At 42.8% G+C, this 16,985-nt stretch overlaps 1 protein-coding gene across 1 annotated transcript; it reads left to right on the top strand.

The window, feature by feature from the left end:
- Nucleotides 1-3,826: 3,826 nt before the first annotated feature.
- GPR142 (G protein-coupled receptor 142) lies at nucleotides 3,827-14,924 on the top strand. Its single transcript, XM_066586005.1, has 2 exons — nucleotides 3,827-3,971; nucleotides 13,984-14,924. Exons 1-2 carry the CDS (start codon nucleotides 3,827-3,829, stop codon nucleotides 14,922-14,924), a joined length of 1,086 nt encoding a protein of 361 aa, XP_066442102.1.
- The last annotated feature ends 2,061 nt before the right edge of the window (nucleotides 14,925-16,985 follow it).

A 16,985-nucleotide genomic window follows, 5' to 3' on the forward strand; every position in this document is an offset into this window, starting at 1 on the left:
GAGCATAAGGAGTGAATGCAATATAGAAGCCTAGGCGCAGCTGCAATCGCTATAGCATTCACTACGCTGTAACCTTATAGCCATAGTTTATGCACAAGCCACACAGCATCTATGATGCAATTTGGTGAGCCGCTGGTCCATCGTAATCATTACCAGTAAATGTAATGATGCCCCGTGAGGAATAGCAGGGGAAGGGAGACAAAAATATAACCCCCCATTCTCCCTATTGGGGCTCATTTTATTTATAGTCACAGCTTATACACAAGTAAGAGAGCAATTAAAATGCAGTAATTGGCAAGCCGCGATTCTATCTGAAATATTACTGGTTTTTGGAATGACCCCTTGCGAGGAACATTAGGGGAAAGGCGACAAAAAATATACTTTTGGGGTTCATTTTTCTATAGCCCTTTAGGAGGCGACTTGAACTATTCATTCTACAGGCCCCTCCAGTTTCCTCACTCAGTTGCATCTCTACCTGATGGTGAAGCAACTGTCTAGTGTTTCGCAATCAAAACGGTCATGCTACCATTTAGACCTGTTCTATGTGAAACACTAGGATAAGATTCCTCACCACACTCTATCTACCTTACCTACTCCCTCTATGTATCTATGAGCACACTCTAAGGGGCCAGTTTGTAATTAATACTGACCCCCAACTGCCGTATCGACGTTGTGTCCATCTTCTTACTGATACTAATCCTCCTGATGAACCGTTTATCATTATCATACGAGGAAATGACCTATATTAACTTATTGATTAGTAGAGAACATTGTTACAATTTAGTTTATCCGACTTTGCTCCACATACAGTGGACGAAGTCCTGACTACTCTATACTATTGAGCAAGCCGTATTTACTGACGCATATGTAGCATATGTAGAAATGTAGCAACCTATGCCGCCTGTACAGCACTAACATATCAGTTCATCACGTGCGTATGGACATTAGGCATCTTACACGGATGGTATTTACCCCCATTGCTCCATTCATATAACTTACACGGCTCATTCGGAGAGATAACCTCTTTAGGACACGAATTTCATACACGTCGATTGTCTGTTCTATGTTCTGTATGTTAGGTGTGCCCTATGGTGGTTTGTGTTTTTTAAACAGTTATTATTAAACGTTATATTTTATTAAAGGGGTTGTCCCGCGGCAGCAAGTGGGGTATACACTTCTGTATGGCCATATTAATGCACTTTGTAATGTACATTGTGCATTAATTATGAGCCATACAGACGTTATCAGAAGTTATTCACTTACCTGTTCCGTTGCTAGCGTCCTCGTTTCCATGGAGCCGTCTAATTTTCAGCGTCTAATCGCCGGATTAGATGCGCTTGCGCAGTCCTGTCTTCTTCTTTTCTGAATGGGGCCGCTCGTGCCGGAGAGCGGCTCCTTGTAGCTCCGCCCCGTCACGTGCCGATTCCAGCCAATCAGGAGGCTGAAATCGGCAATGGACCGCACAGAAGACCTGCGGTCCACCGAGGGAGAAGATCCCGGCGGCCATCTTCACCAGGTAAGTAAGAAGTCACCGGAGCGCGGGGATTCAGGTAAGCACTATCCCGTTTTCTTTTTTAACCCCTGCATCGGGTTTGTCTCGCGCCGAACGGGGGGGCTATTGAAAAAAAACAAAACCCGTTTCGGCGCGGGACAACCCCTTTAAGTCGGTGAAGGGCCTTACTACAAGAATTAGACTTCTGCCCCTGTGAATATCTGTGGAGTTCTAGGTGTGATTTGGAGTGAAGGGGCAGTAATAATTATAGCGCTATCTCTAGTACGACTTCTGCTTGTGATTTTATACCTTTAGCTCACCTATAATGTCAGGGATTAATGGAGATGAGCCAATTATGTAATCACTTTCATTTAGTGTGAAGATAACTGTGAAACAGACAGGTGGTGGATGAAATGTAAAGGTGCCATATGGGATTCTGCACTCTAGGAGTCTGAGAAATGATAATGTACCCAAACTGCCTAAAAGGTGTTTTCCAGTGAGTAGAGAAGAGAGAATACAGCTGGGGGACCTGCTTTCTGTTATTGGTGGTCGCTCATGCATGGTCACTCTCCGATGAAGCGAATGGTCACTCATCACTGAAATGATTGGGAATGGCAGTTAAGCCACTTAGCCGTTATCACCAATGTCCGCCCCTGCTCTGTGATATCTTTATAGTGGTCAGAGTTCTGCTTTCCTAATAAAGAGCTCCAAAGTCTGCAGCATATGCATTGAGTTAAATGATTACATTCTGGTTTCCTGCAGTTGCCACTGGAGGGAAGGGGGGAGAGCATTTAGGATCTTATTGCATACAGTCTTATTATTAAGTTATCATTGTGGCTGCTGCAGATAGCCAGGGTAGCATATGGACATCAGGGAGTAGGGCACCACTCTGGAAGCCCCTTCTGGTGGATTCAAGACTACTGTTGCTTGGTTCCCACAGTTCTTGTAGACTTTAAAGAGAACCTATGACCATGGAACAGCACCATAAACTCCCTGCTTCCCATGGTGTCCTCCCATGACTATGAGACAGTGTTTCCAGAGCGGTCTAAAAAAGTCAAGTTTCAGACCGTGTGCCGACTTCACGGGGGGACACACTGGGAACCACTGAATAGGTGAATATAAAGGATACATCTTACGGATCCTATTAACCTCCCATAACAGCACCATAACTTATTTTATGTTGCTGTTCTGTAGTGACGGGTTCCCTTTAATGGAGAAAGCTTTGGCGATTTACAACCACGGCTCCATGTATATGCCGACATAGCCTGCTGAATGGAGGTCAGAAGTCTCCCATTAACCCCTTCAGTGGCAGGTTTATTATTACTATGTCATGCCTCACAGGGCAGGTTTTTTAAATAAAGCTATTACACAGTTCTCCCACGGTCTGGACACATAGTCACTGTGCCACTGTACTACTTTGACAGTTAAATCTCCGGGGCTTGCTGCACTGAGTATGCAGTAAAAACCCCAGAAGATTTCACATAACAGCTCAGTGCTCTGCACATTTCAGCACTAGAGCTGTCCACGGAAATCTTCCGGGGTTTAACTGCATGGTCAGTGGAGCAAGCCCCGAAAATTTTCTGGGTATGCCCCTAAAGGGGTTAAGGGTTCCAGGGGTGTAACTCCCAGTTATCAAATATTTTTGCTGAGTTGTTGAGTTATTGTCCTAAACTAAGCTGCTGCGTGTAACTAATGGAAATTCTTGTTTTATATTTACAGCAATAGCAAAATATACTTTAAGATGTGACTTCAAATTTGCAAATTGTTTATATGGCAAAAGCTAGCAAAAGTCAGCGAGTAAGTTGTTCCGAGTATCTTAGCGGAATTTCTTCTGTTTTGGGGGGATATCCCCCGCAGGCTTTAAGGTTAAGGCTCAGAGGAGTCTACACCCTCTTGTTTTCTATCAGTATAGCCGTTTATGACCGTGGTCACCATTTGGGTGATTGTTCTTCTATGGAACAAAGTTGTGTAAGGTCTCCTTCTTCGTCATCGTCACTCCTTCTCTAGTGTTTCATGATTAGATCATAATTTGGGATGAGATTCCACTTGAGAAGGTTACAATTCTGTTAGCAAGTCTTCCATGGAGAACACTTTGGACAAAATTTCTCTGGATTATAGTTGGTTGTATTTGGGATGCAAATGTTTCTGCATTGCCAAATTCGATAACCAACCAGACGTATGGGCATTATAGTCCCGATAATGAAAGAGGGAGGTGGACCTCCTTCACCGAGTGTTATCTTGAGGCTAAGCTATTGTACTAGTTATACATTTTGTTTCCAATGACGTCAACATCTCCATTTTCTATCCCTAGAGCTGCACTTTTGATGTCTGAGGATGATCCCTTTACAAAATACCAGTGAAAACAAAACCTCTTTGTTGGCTGCTGAAGAGGAAGGCCAAAAGACAGATCCTTCACCATGTATGCTTGGTTATATACCAGTTATATATTACAGTATACTACTTGGTCTTGGCTTACCAGGTGAGTGTAGTAGTTAGATAGCCACACTTTAACAGCTTTTACTATATGAATTGGTGTTACTGTTGTTTGGAAGAGGGTTCAGAGACCGAATTGTTTGCAAAGTCAATTGAGTAATCTGGAACAAACCTAATGATCTAAATTCTGTAACAGTTAACAAACCTAGCAGTAGAAGTAGGCTTTTGTTCACAGAGACCAATAGATATGGAGCTGTGATATGACCTTGTCCACTCAATGAATTCATGGGAGTGGTGGGTCTTCATGTGCAGCTATGGTTACATCATAGTTAGCTTTTTGTGCTAGACTCAACATGAGGCATCTTCACTAGAATTGGATTTAAATCATTGGCTTTCTGATTCAGAGGCAATATTGTAACTCAGGGTACTAGTCCCATCTGTCGGTCTTTCTTCATAATTTTCTTCTTCTTTCTTTGCCTCTTTTTTCTTTCTTCATAGTTTTCTTCTTATTTCGTAGCCAATTTTCTTCTGCCTTCTTAGTCTTCTTTCTGCCTAGTATTCTTCTTCTTCCTTCCGAGCCTTGTCAGTTTTCTTCTTCTTTTGTCTTTGTTGTTTTCTTCTTTCTTTATAGTTTTCTCCTTTTCTTCTTCTTGCCTTGCCCCTTTTTCTTTTTAGATTTTTTCTTTCTCTGCCCCTTCTTTTCTTCCTAGTTTTCTTCTTTTTCCTTCCTAGTTTTCTTTGTCAATTTTCTTCTTTCTCCCTACTTTTTTCTTCTGCTGTAGCCATTTTCTTGTTCTTTCTTCATAGTCTCTTTCTTCTTTGTGCCTAGTTTTCTTCTTCTTTCTTAACCAGTTTTCTTATTTTTTCTGCTTGCTGTCTTCCTCTTTTTTGTAGTTTTCTCCTTCTTGTTTTGCCTCTTGTCCTTTTTCTTTGCCCCTTGTCTACTTTCCTTGCCACTTTTCCTCTTTCTGACTACTTTTTTCTTCTGTTGTAGCCATTTTCTTGTTCTTTCTTCACAGTCTCCTTCTTCTTTGTGCCTAGTTTTCTTCTTTTTCTTCCTTCCTAGCTTTCTTTGCCAGTTTTCTTCTTCTTTCATCCTTATTGTCTTCTTTCTTTGTAATTTTCTCCTTTCTCTTTTTTCCTAGTTTCCATCTTCTTTCTTCACCCCTTTTCTTGTTCTTTCTTTCTAGTTTTCTTCTTCTTTCTTCACCCCTTTTCTATTTCCTTTTCTTAGTTTTCTTCTTTTTTCTCATTCTTGATTTTCTTTCTTCTATTTACTTTTTAGCTATTTTGTTCATCTTTCCTTTTCTTCCTTACATAAGTCTGTGTGCTGCAGAAACTACATCCCAACCACATCTTCCTCTCTTTCTGCGTACGTGTGAAAGGCTTGTATAATTGGCTTTTAATTATGCTCAGCTACGTTGCCTGGGTAACATGCGGCTGATTACAGGAGAACAGCCACTTGTTAGCTCATTATTCCTAATTCCTGTAATAAATGTCTGTAAAATGTCAATGTCAATGTATACAGGAAGCACGGACCAATTGCCACAGCCTTGTTAACTCCTTTAGGAGTTAAAATAAAGGGGCATTTAACCTTCTATCTGAGTGTATATTGGGGCATATTTATCAATGTTTGTATGCAAATTTTCTGGCTTACAAAAGCTGCAATTTTGACATATATGCCAAGGGTCTACTGTTAGGGGGCGTGGCCACACAGACATCATATTTGTTGTAACGTACCCCAGAAACTGTCCCAGTAGTTCAATGCAGTCCCAAAATTCTACATATCTAGTACCCATCACTCTGAAGATTGCCGTGGGTTCCAGTGGTCAAACTTCACCTATAATGAATCATAGCAGAGTACTAGCACTAGTGAGCATGGGGCATATGTATTTACACTGGTATTTCATAACACCGGTCTAAGTAAACTTTACGCCAGTGTAAGTGCGATAAATGTATTAAGAGGCAGAAGCCTCTTGCATCTAGCAACACCTTCATGAGCCAAACTGAAACCTACGCAAACTGTAAACTGGCATCGTTTTCAGCTATAATTTATGTTTATGTCAATCTGGTGTAAGTTATAGTCTGACCGGCGATGCACAGCCATGCTCTGTAATCCTAGGTCCTGTCCATCTATTGAAAAAGTGATAGGGTCTGGTGTAAATGATCAAAACGTAGCAATTTTGGCACTTGCACCAAATTTACAACTTTTTGATGCCACATATCTGGTGCAAGCCAAGTTGTACATATGCCCCAGTAGTGCCATTTCTGATATTGCCAGTGAAGGATAGACATACGACAGCAATCATCTGTCATGGGGCACACCATTGATTTTTCTCAGCTTTTATTATTGATGACATCCGCAATATCTGGACATGTGGCTCATAGATATAATTTTCCATCAAGAGGAAGTAAGAAGCGCAGTCCTTCAGAACGGCCATAACGTGTTTATGATCAAGTCAAGTGTGCACAAATGCCCTCAAGCTGTTTTGCAGTCTTTACATGGTCGCCTGGTCTCGGACATCGGTTATCATTGTGCCTATTTGCTTTACAGCACATGCAGAATGCCCCGTAGCTTTATATCCATGGTGAATGGTGCAGACGTGACAATGATCAGAGTGCTGACAGCTGCTCTGTGTTACTTCAGTGTGCTAAAACCACAATGGTGAACTGGAGGAAATGGATGAGTCTGCATGTTAATGCTTGGACACATTAACACATCTTGTAGTACAGTATTGTGCAAAAGGCTTGGTCAACTAATAAAATGGGAAATGAATGAACAAAAGAGAAATATAAATCACAGCAATATTTGGTGAGACCACTCTTTACCTTCACAGCAGCATCAGTTCTTCCAGGTACACTTGCACACAGTTTTTGAAGGATCTCGGCAGGGAAGTTGTTCCAGACACCTTAGAGAACAAACCACAGATCTTCTGTCGATGTTGGTTCGCTCAAATACTTCTGTCTCTTCATGTAATGCCAGACAGACTGGATGATGTGAGATCACAGCTCTGTAGGGCCACATCATCACTTCCAGGACTCCTTGTTCTTCTTTATCCTGAAGATAGTTGTTAAAGGGAACCTGTCATCAGATTTTACTTATGTAAGCCAAGACCAGTGCTACGATACTGATAGTCCTTTGTTTTCCACATTTATTTTAGTTTGCCAGTTGATAAAAGCATACCCTAATAATCCCAGTTCAAAACTCTCCCATGCCATATGTAACTGAGGCAGAGCGGTCCGGTAGGTGTGCCGGAGAGTCTCTGCTAGCAGCCTTTTCAGTCCCAAAATCCGCCCTTCTTGCTTTATCTGATGTGGATGACACTGCCAGCAACCAAACCCCCAGTTATCTGACATTTGTTCTCTATCCATTGGTGAGAAAATCAATTAAACCCTTAAGGACCAAACACGGTAAATAAACGGTGCTTGGTCCAGGGCTTTAATCCCTGCTGATAGCAAATGTACGACGCAGGATTAAAGCCTCTGCTGCTGCAATCTAGGTGGAGCAGGTTGGGTTCTCAGCTGTCATACACAGCTGAGGACCCTGAGGAGAAGGGGGAAGCGTTTTTTACCCACTTCTGTCTTCTCCTTTCCAGGCTACACTGCGCAAAAAAAACAACCATATAAATTGTGTGGCAACAAATGCAAGAAGTCTGATCTACAAAGTGGGTGAGCTTGAAGTGAGAATGACTGATGAAAACTACGATATAGTTGGAATAACGGAAACATGGCTTGATGATAAGTGCGATTGGGCGGTGAATTTACAGTGTTACAATCTCTTCAGAAGAGACCGTGGGAAACAGAAAGGGGGTGGGGTATGTCTGTATGTTAAATTGTACTTAATGCCGAGGCTACGGAAGGATATAGGTGCAGGAGATGAACACGTGGAATCTCTGTGGGGAGAAATACAGGGAGAAAAAAATAACAAAATCCTGATAGGAATAAAGAATTATGAGAGGAGAGCGCCAGAGAAATAAAAAAATCAAACAATATCAAACGTGGTGAGGTAAAGCAATTACTCACCGGGTGCTCAGGTGAGACCAAGCTGGAAACATAAATCTCACCGGCACCGGAATCCTAGAAGGCGTATATGAAGCTAAATCCCTTATCCGTAGAGAGCCGCACAGCATTTATTACGAGTAGCATCCAAAAATTATTGGAGCTCGTTACATATCATTAGGAAAAAGAAAAACAATCCTTGCGCTCACGGGAAAAGCAGGAAAATGATCGATTGATTAATTTTACTTAAAGGGGTTGTCCCGCGAAAGCAAGTGGGGTATACACTTCTGTATGGCCATATTAATGCACTTTGTAATATACATCGTGCATTAAATATGAGCCATACAGAAGTTATTCACTTACCTGTTCCGTTGCTGGCGTCCTCGTCTCCATGGTGCCGTCTAATTTCAGCGTCTAATCTCCCGATTAGACGCGCTTGCGCAGTCCGGTCTTCTCCCTTCTGAATGGGGCCGCTCGTGCCGGAGAGCTGCTCCTCGTAGCTCCGCCCCGTCACGTGTGCCGATTCCAGCCAATCAGGAGGCTGGAATCGGCAATGGAACGCACAGAGCCCACGGTGCACCATGGGAGAAGACCTGCGATCCACCGTGGGTGAAGATCCCGGCGGCCATCTTCGCAAGGTAAGTAAGAAGTCACTGGAGCGCGGGGATTCGGGTAAGTAATATCCAGTTTTCTTTTTAAACCCCTGCATCGGGTTTGTCTCGCGCCGAACGGGGGGGCTATTGAAAAAAAAAACAACCCGTTTCGGCGCGGGACAACCCCTTTAATCAATTTATTTAACACATAAAATACATACTGAGCTACGCGTTTCTGCGACTTACTTGTCGCCTTTTTCAAGCTCAAAAGCACATTTTAACACAATCAATTTATACAGACATTTAAAAGGCTGGCTTACCAGACGCTGTGCAATTACCGGTGCATACCGTTCAATTAGTGTGTTTGGGCGGGGATCCCGCTACCTAGGAATGATCAAATTGACGTAATTACGTCACTCTTTGACTCGCTTTATGCGTGTCAAAGTTTTTTACAATGAACTTTATCAGCACATGTTAAAAGGTTCCGACAAGGGTTACTTTCCTCGATCCATCTTCTAAAGGAATAACATCCGATTTAGTAGTTTACACATATTATATCCATCTATAATTTATATACTATCCTGATAGGGATTTTCTATAGGCCACCAAAAGCAACAAAAGAAACTGAAACGCTATTATTAAGGCAAATAGAAAAGGTGTCAAACCACAGCGAAGTAATTATCATGGGGGACTTAATCCGGATATTATACGGGAAAACAAAATCTGCAAATCTCACAAGAGTGATAAGTTCTTGAGAACAATTAAAGATAACTACCTTATCCAACTTGTGCGGGAACCAACTAGAGGGAGGGGCATTCTGGACTTAGTATTAACAAACCGGACTGAATAATGGGGGGTGCAAGTTAAGGGACACTTAGGAAATAGTGACCACAATATAATTAATTTGCAGCTGTCATTCAATAAGAAATCTCATCAGGGAGCGACAAAAAAACTAAACTTTTTAGTAAGCAGAGCAGGCTGGTTCACAGAATACACCCAAGGTTTCTAAGGGAACTAAGTGATGTGATAGCTAGACCACTATTTCTTTTATTTATGGACACTATCAAGACCGGGGTTGTACCATTGGATTGGCGCATTGCCAATGTGGTTCCAATGTACAAAAAGGGGTCCAAAAGAGAGCCGGGTAACTACAGGCCGGTAAGTCTCACTTCAATAACTGTAAAAATATTCGAGGGGTTTCTGAGAGACACAATTGATGAATAACTCAAGGAGAACAATGGAATAACTCCTCACCAGCATGGATACATGAGGGGTCGATCATGACAGACCAATCTGATCAGCTTCTGCAATGAAGTAAGCTCTAGGCTGGACCTGGGAGAGTCTACTGATCTCGTATATCTGGACTTCTCTAAAGCATTTGACACCGTGCCACATAAGAGGCTGATATATAAAATGAGACAGCTCGGATTGGCTGAAAGAAAGAAAGCAGAGGGTGGTAATAAATGGTTCATACTCTGATTGGGCCACTGTCACTAGCGGGGTGTCACAGGGTTCAGTATTAGGCCCCATTCTGTTCAATATATTTATTAACGACCTGATAGAGGGTGCTGCACAGTAAAATATCAATATTTGCAGACGATACAAAATTATGCAAGATAATTAATACAACGGAGGATGATGTACGGCTACAAACAGAGATAGATAAGCTGGGGTTTGGGGCAGGAAAATGGCAATTGAAGTTCACTGTTGATAAATGTAAGGTTATGCACATGGGTAGGAGAAACGGATGTCACCAATATACACTAAATGGGGTACTGCTAGGGAAAAGTGATATGGAAAAAGACCTGGGGGTACTAGTGGATTGTAGACTAAACTGGAGTAACCAATGCCAGTCAGCTGCTGCAAAAGCAAATAAAGTCTTGGAGTGCATCAAAAGAGGCATAGGGGCGAGAACATTATTCTTCCACTATATAAGGCACTTGTCAGGCCCCACATGGAGTACTGCGTACAGTTCTGGACACCGATGCTCAGGAAAGATGTTGCAGTGCTTGAGGGGGTTCAAAGAAGGGCAACTAAATTAATAATTGGAATGAGAGAATAACTATGTATAAATACATTAGGGTAGAATACAAGGATCTCTCCCATGATCTGTTTATACCCAGGACTGTGATGGTAACAAGAGGGCATCCGCTAAATCTAGAAGAAAGCAGGTTTCATCACCAACACAAAAGGGGGTTCTTTACTGTAAGAGCAGTGAGTCTGCGGAACGCTCTGCCTGAGAACGTGGTGATGGCAAAATCCATTGAGGAGTTTAAGAGGAGACTAGACGTCTTTCTATGATATTACAGGATACAGACATTAGGTGACCAGCGGGGTTGTTGTTTCGGGTCTTACAGTCAGGTAGGAACTATGAAAGATTAATTCAGAAGTTATTCTGACTGCCATTACGGAGTCGGGAAGGAATTTTTTTCCTGAATGGGCTAATTAGCTTCTGCCTCTTGGTTTTTTTGTCTTCCTCTGGATCAACAAGGGGGGTGAAACAGGCTGAACTAAATGGACATGTCTTCATTCAGCCTAACATACTATGTTACTAATTCTGTCCCTAGATAACCGTTCCAGGCTCAGGTTCCAGATTACTTACTCAAGACAAAGAATCTAAGTTCTAAACTCAAAGTTCTAGTTACCGTTTCTGGGTTCTAGTTTTCCGAATTCTAGATTCACCTTTTCATGCCTATCAGCAACAATTTGAGAACAATATCCCTGGCTAGTACTCCTACAGTTCTAGTGCAATAACCTACGCTAGGTAGAAATTCCTCACCTGGACACAATGGCCCAGCCTAAAGACTGCAAAGCCCTGACCAAAATAAATGAATGAAAATAAAAAGCAAAATAATAATAAAAGTAGCTTGGAGAGTCTCCAATCTACCATCAACCGAGAACCTGCATTTTGAGTCTTTAATTTGAGTCTGGAATCTGAGCCTGAAATAATATCTAGGGACAAGATTCCACAACTTGAATCTAGAACATTTGTGAATCTGGAATGCAGAAAACCTGAACCTAGAACTGGTACCTAGAACTTTGAGTTTGAAACTTAGATTCTCTATTTTGAGTCAGTAATCTGGATCCTGAGCCTCGAACGATTATCTAGGGACAGGATTCCAGAACCTAAGTGAATCTAAAATCCAGAAAACCTGGAACTTGGCACTAGAATCACCTAGAACCAAGTTATCTGTACCTGGAATTTGGAACTTAAATCTAGAACTTTGGTCCAGAACCTTCATCTAAAACATGGTAACTTATCTAGACTATGAATCTAGAACGTGAATCTAGAAGCTGTGTTAAACAGCATCATCGGTCCAATGGTATCAAATCAAATAAACCACCTTTACACTGTAGTCCTCTATGTAGACCTCCATGCTCCCTGATGGTATCACAGTGACTATACTCTATTGAAAATCGAGCACCCTCTCAGGAGCAAAAGGGCAAAGTTTGGGTCAAAACATCAATAGGCCGGCAGTAATAAATAGACCAGTTGCCTGTACTAAGTACACTGTTTATCTACAGGTTTTTCTTTCACTCTTTTCCTATCTATTCTCCTATTACACGAGGGGTGACATTTATTCCGTTGGACAGGCGTGTGCTATCAACACAGCTCTATCTTTAGGCCCCACTCTGTTCAACATATTTATCAATGACCTGATAGAGGGGCTGCACAGCAAAATATCAATATTTGCAGATGACACTAAATTATACAATATAATTAATGCAACGGAGGACAATATGCGGCTACAAACGGAACGAGATAAGCTGGGGGCTTGGGCAGAAAAATGGCAAATGAAGTTCAATGTTGAAAAATGCAAGACTATGCACATGGGCAGGAGAAACGGATGTCACCAATATACACTAAATGGGGTACTGCTAGGGAAAGGTGATATGGAAAAAGACCTGGGGGTACTAGTGGATAATAGACTAAACTGGAGTAACCAATGCCAGTCAGCTGCTGCAAAGGCAAATAAAGTCTTGGGGTGCATTAAAAGAGGTATAAGGGCGAAGGATGAGAACATTATTCTTCCATTATATAAGGCACTTGTCAGGCCTCACATGGAATACTGCGTACAATTCTGGACGCCGGTGCTCAGGAAAGATGTCACAGTGCTTGAGGGGGTTCAAAGAAGGGCAACTAAACTAATACATGGAATGACGGGACTGGAATACCCTGAGAGGCTATCCAAATTGGGACTATTTACTCTAGAAAAAAGAAGGTTAAGAGGCGATCAAATAACCATGTATAAGTACATGAGGGGACAACACATGGATCTCTCCCAGGATCTGTTTACACCAAGGACCGCGACGGTAACAAGAGGACATCCGCTACGATTAGAGGAAAGTAGGTTTCATCACCAACATAGAAGGGGATTCTTTACTGTAAGAGCAGTTAGACTGTGGAACTCTCTACCGGAGGAAGTGGTGATGGCAAAATCTATAGAGGAGTTTATAAGGGGACTTGATGTCTTTCTGGAGAGGAAGGATATTACAGGATATAAATCTTAGGTTAAGTGTCAATCTGGGTATACAGGCAGGTAGGAACTATTAGGGGTTGATCCAGGGATTAGTCTGATTGCCATTAGGGAGTCGGGAAGGAATTTTTTCCCCAAAAGGGCTAATTGGCTTCTGGCCTTGGGGTTTTTTGCCTTCCTCTGGATCAACTTAGTAGGATAGACAGGCTGGACTAGATGGACATTGTCTTCATTCAGCCTTACATACTATGTTACTATGTTACTATCTTATTAATCCTACCATTAAGGCCGCCTGCAGACGAGCGGGTCGGATCCGGCGGCGAGAATTCTCACCCGAGACCCGACCCGAGCGCCTGCAGAGACGAGCACGTACTCACCCGCGCCCGGCGGCCCCGGCTCTTTCATGTGCCGGTTGCCGGGCAGTCGGCGCATGTGCAGACCGGAGCTGGCAGCTGGGTGAGTGACGTTTCTGTGTGAGGCTCTGCGAGCCCTGCACAAAAATAGGACATGCCGCGGTTTGTTTGCCGCGCGAGATTTCGCGCAGCCAAACCGCGGCCGTCTGCATAGGAGTGCGTATTGTAATACACTCCTATGCAGGCTTTGAGCGGCGGAAATCCCGCGGGAAATCCCGCCGCGGGATTTCCGCCCGTGTGCAGGCGGCCTAAGCCTTTCATTTTTATGGCAACCACTGGCTGTAGAAGTAGGATTAGGGTGGGATTGTCTCATTATTTTCCTTATATGTTTGTCCTGATCCCGTACATGTTTTAATTGATTATTATTAAAAGTTCAGTTTTAGGGATCATATCACTGAAGGATTTAGAATATCATTTTGATTCCTCTGCCCGAGTGATTTAGTTATTCCTGAGAGTTGGCCACCGTTACCTAAAATTTGAAGAACTACTGGAAAAGTGACCCTGATGCTACATGTAGAGATATAATCTCATGACTCTAGATTGTTTAGAAATGTCTTGTTCTTCTCTTCCAACAGTGAACATCTTAACTGCTGTCGCTTTGTCAAAGCTGGCACACAGGACTAAGAAATCCTCCTACTTCTACCTCCTGGCCCTCACCACTTCGGACATCTTGACCCAGATTTTTATCATCTTTATAGGCTTCATTCTTCAGACTGCCATTCTCCATCGCAAGGTGCCCAACGCTTTTATCCATCTGGTCAGTATCCTTGAGTTCTCCTCCAACCATGCCTCCATTTGGATTACTGTCATCCTAACGATGGACCGATATGTAGCCTTGTGTCTGCCTTTACAATATCGCATTCTTTCTTATCCAGAACGTACACGTAGGATTATTGCAAGTGTTTTTCTAGCCTCATTTGTCACTGGCATCCCTTTCTACTGGTGGAGTGATGTTTGGAGAAATCCTCGAACACCAGATTTGCTGGACCGTGTTCTCAAATGGGTCCATTGCTTCATCATTTACTTCATTCCTTGCACCTTCTTTTTTATCATTAACTCTGTCATCATCCTCAGGCTTAGGCAGAAATCCAAGGCTAATAGGTACAAGCTTCGAATAGGCAAGACCAGAGCCTTACTCATCGGCATCACAACTGTATTTGCTGTTCTGTGGGCTCCAAGGACCATTGTCATAATCATTCACATGTATGTATCCTCTATCCACAAGGACTGGAGGGTTCACTTGGCGATGGACATTGGAAATATGTTGGCTTTACTCAACACTGCTGTCGATTTCTTCTTGTATTGCTTTGTAAGTAAGAAATTTCGGGATACGGTGAAGGAGATTCTTGGTATTCAAAGACCTTGTTGCACAATTGAGCATAAGAAAACCCAAAGTGACAACTATTTTGACTCTTGGAAGCAACAACGATATGAGTCAAGTGATGCTAATAAACTTTCCACCAGGCACTTACCTATGACGATTACATGTCAACCAGAATCTGAAAATATACATTAGGAACAGATTGTTAATGTCATCACCATATAAGAATGAAGACTCTCCATATGTTTCCTATGTTAAAGATATATATAATGGAGAATGTTTATTGGTAGCCATGTATGTATACACAGTATGGGAAGAAGGAAACTGGACAGGTGACCACAGACATATATTGTGAATGTAAGAACAAATAAAGGAAACCATGAAACACAAGTGTAACGCTATGTGGGCGCTATTAGGCAGTCAGTTCTTATAGATCTATGGAAACCTATGGATTAAATATCCATATAAATGTAAAATGTATTTAGTGGTTCCAGAATCTTCCAAAGGTTGACAAAGTTATCCAGCAAGTTCCGCCTTCTCAGATCTGGTGATTTGACCCAGCTGAAGGTAAAACAATCCACATGGGCGACTGTAGCCAATTTTTATTCAAATGGGGGAAAAAAATTACTTCCTGGCCCACCCAGTTTTCCAAGTTAGTTCTATCCCTCCCTCACATTGGGATAAGATAAAAGCAGTCAGGGGTGTAGCTATAAGATGTACCTAACAGTTGTCCCATGTTAAGATACCTTTAGTAGATTGTTGGGTTAGACAGATATTCCACCCGTTCTTAACCTAAACCTTCACTGGGAATGGGGGGCTGAGGAAGCCCACTGATGCCTCGATTACTATTTAATGCATGAAGGGAAACTGCTAAGGTTCTGCATGGAGGAACAAGGGCCTACAGGATCCCTTCCACCTTATTACATGCTGCATATAACACAGCTAAATGTGCTAACACCAATGACTAAAATCTTGGCCTGTCCACATAACCTGTACTTGGCCAACAGTATGAAGCCTTCAGCAGCTTGTTTATTCTTCTTTATGAGAAAGGGTACGAACTTCATATATCAAACGAAGAGTCCGTTTACACCAAAGTATCGTTGGAACGAGAAAACAATGTCAGCTAGATGGTCGCTCTTGCAGCCTGTTTATACAGCAGATACATCGTTGCTCCTTCAGACCAGAAAACGTTCGCTCGCATTTGCTGTATAAGTGACTGAGAGCGACTCAACGATATTTAAAGGGAATGATTAGTCAGCGAGCCAACAAGGATTAGTGTGCCTCCATAAAGGGAACGATCGTTGGCTGCATTTACACTGGAGATTATTCCTCATTTTAACACATTTTTGACTGGTAATTGCACTGCATAAAAGGGCCTTAAAGGAGTTCTGTCCGCAAAATAAAAAATTTATACTCACCTGCATCCTGCCCTGCATTCCCGTAGAGTCTAACCTGTGGAAAGAAAAGAGTTAAAAAAACAAAGTAAACGTACCTAATCCCGTTGTATTTCTTCCCTCTGTTGTTTAGCTGTTGTGTAAGGGGTCATATCCCAGCAACTCCTGCACGCTGACGCCAACCTGGCCACGTCTAACCTCTGACGTCCTCAGAGAGTCGATGGCGAGTGCGCAAGCGCGCTGGGAAGGGGGGTGCATGCGCACTCGCCATCCACTCTCCAAGGACTTCAGAGGTTAGACGCGGCCAGACCAATCAGTGGGCGACGCGTTACCAGTGACGCATCAACCATTGACCTGGGCGGCAGTACTTGCCGTACAGCAGTGGTCGGAGCAGGGACGGAAGCTGGCACTTTGCCAGCTTCTGCCCTGCGATAGAAAGGCTGCTGGAGGGACATCAGGAGAGCAGCAGGTTCTTGGTGAATGGCCAGGTAAGGCACAGGTGAGTATAATTTTTTTTCTTTGCTGACACAAACTCTTTAAGCTTGGCTTCACATGGGCATATACATTTTTACATGTGACTTAGCACAACAAATTAAGCTATAAATGAGTCTTTTTTGGACGTGTATTGGCACATTTTACTGTACTTTTTGCACACACAGACGAACACGTCCTGATTAGAGATGAGCGAGCGTACTCGGATAAGCACTACTCACTCGAGTAATTTGCTTTATCCGAGTATCGCTGTGCTCGGGGCTAAAGATTCGGGTGCCGCTGCGGCTGACAGGTGAGTCGCAGCGGGGAGCAGGGGAGAGCGGGCGGGAGAGAGGGAGAGAAAGATCTTACCTCCGTTCCTCCCCGCTCT

Source organism: Eleutherodactylus coqui, chromosome 13 (genome assembly GCF_035609145.1).
Source record: "Eleutherodactylus coqui strain aEleCoq1 chromosome 13, aEleCoq1.hap1, whole genome shotgun sequence".
Classification (NCBI taxonomy): domain Eukaryota; kingdom Metazoa; phylum Chordata; class Amphibia; order Anura; family Eleutherodactylidae; genus Eleutherodactylus; species Eleutherodactylus coqui.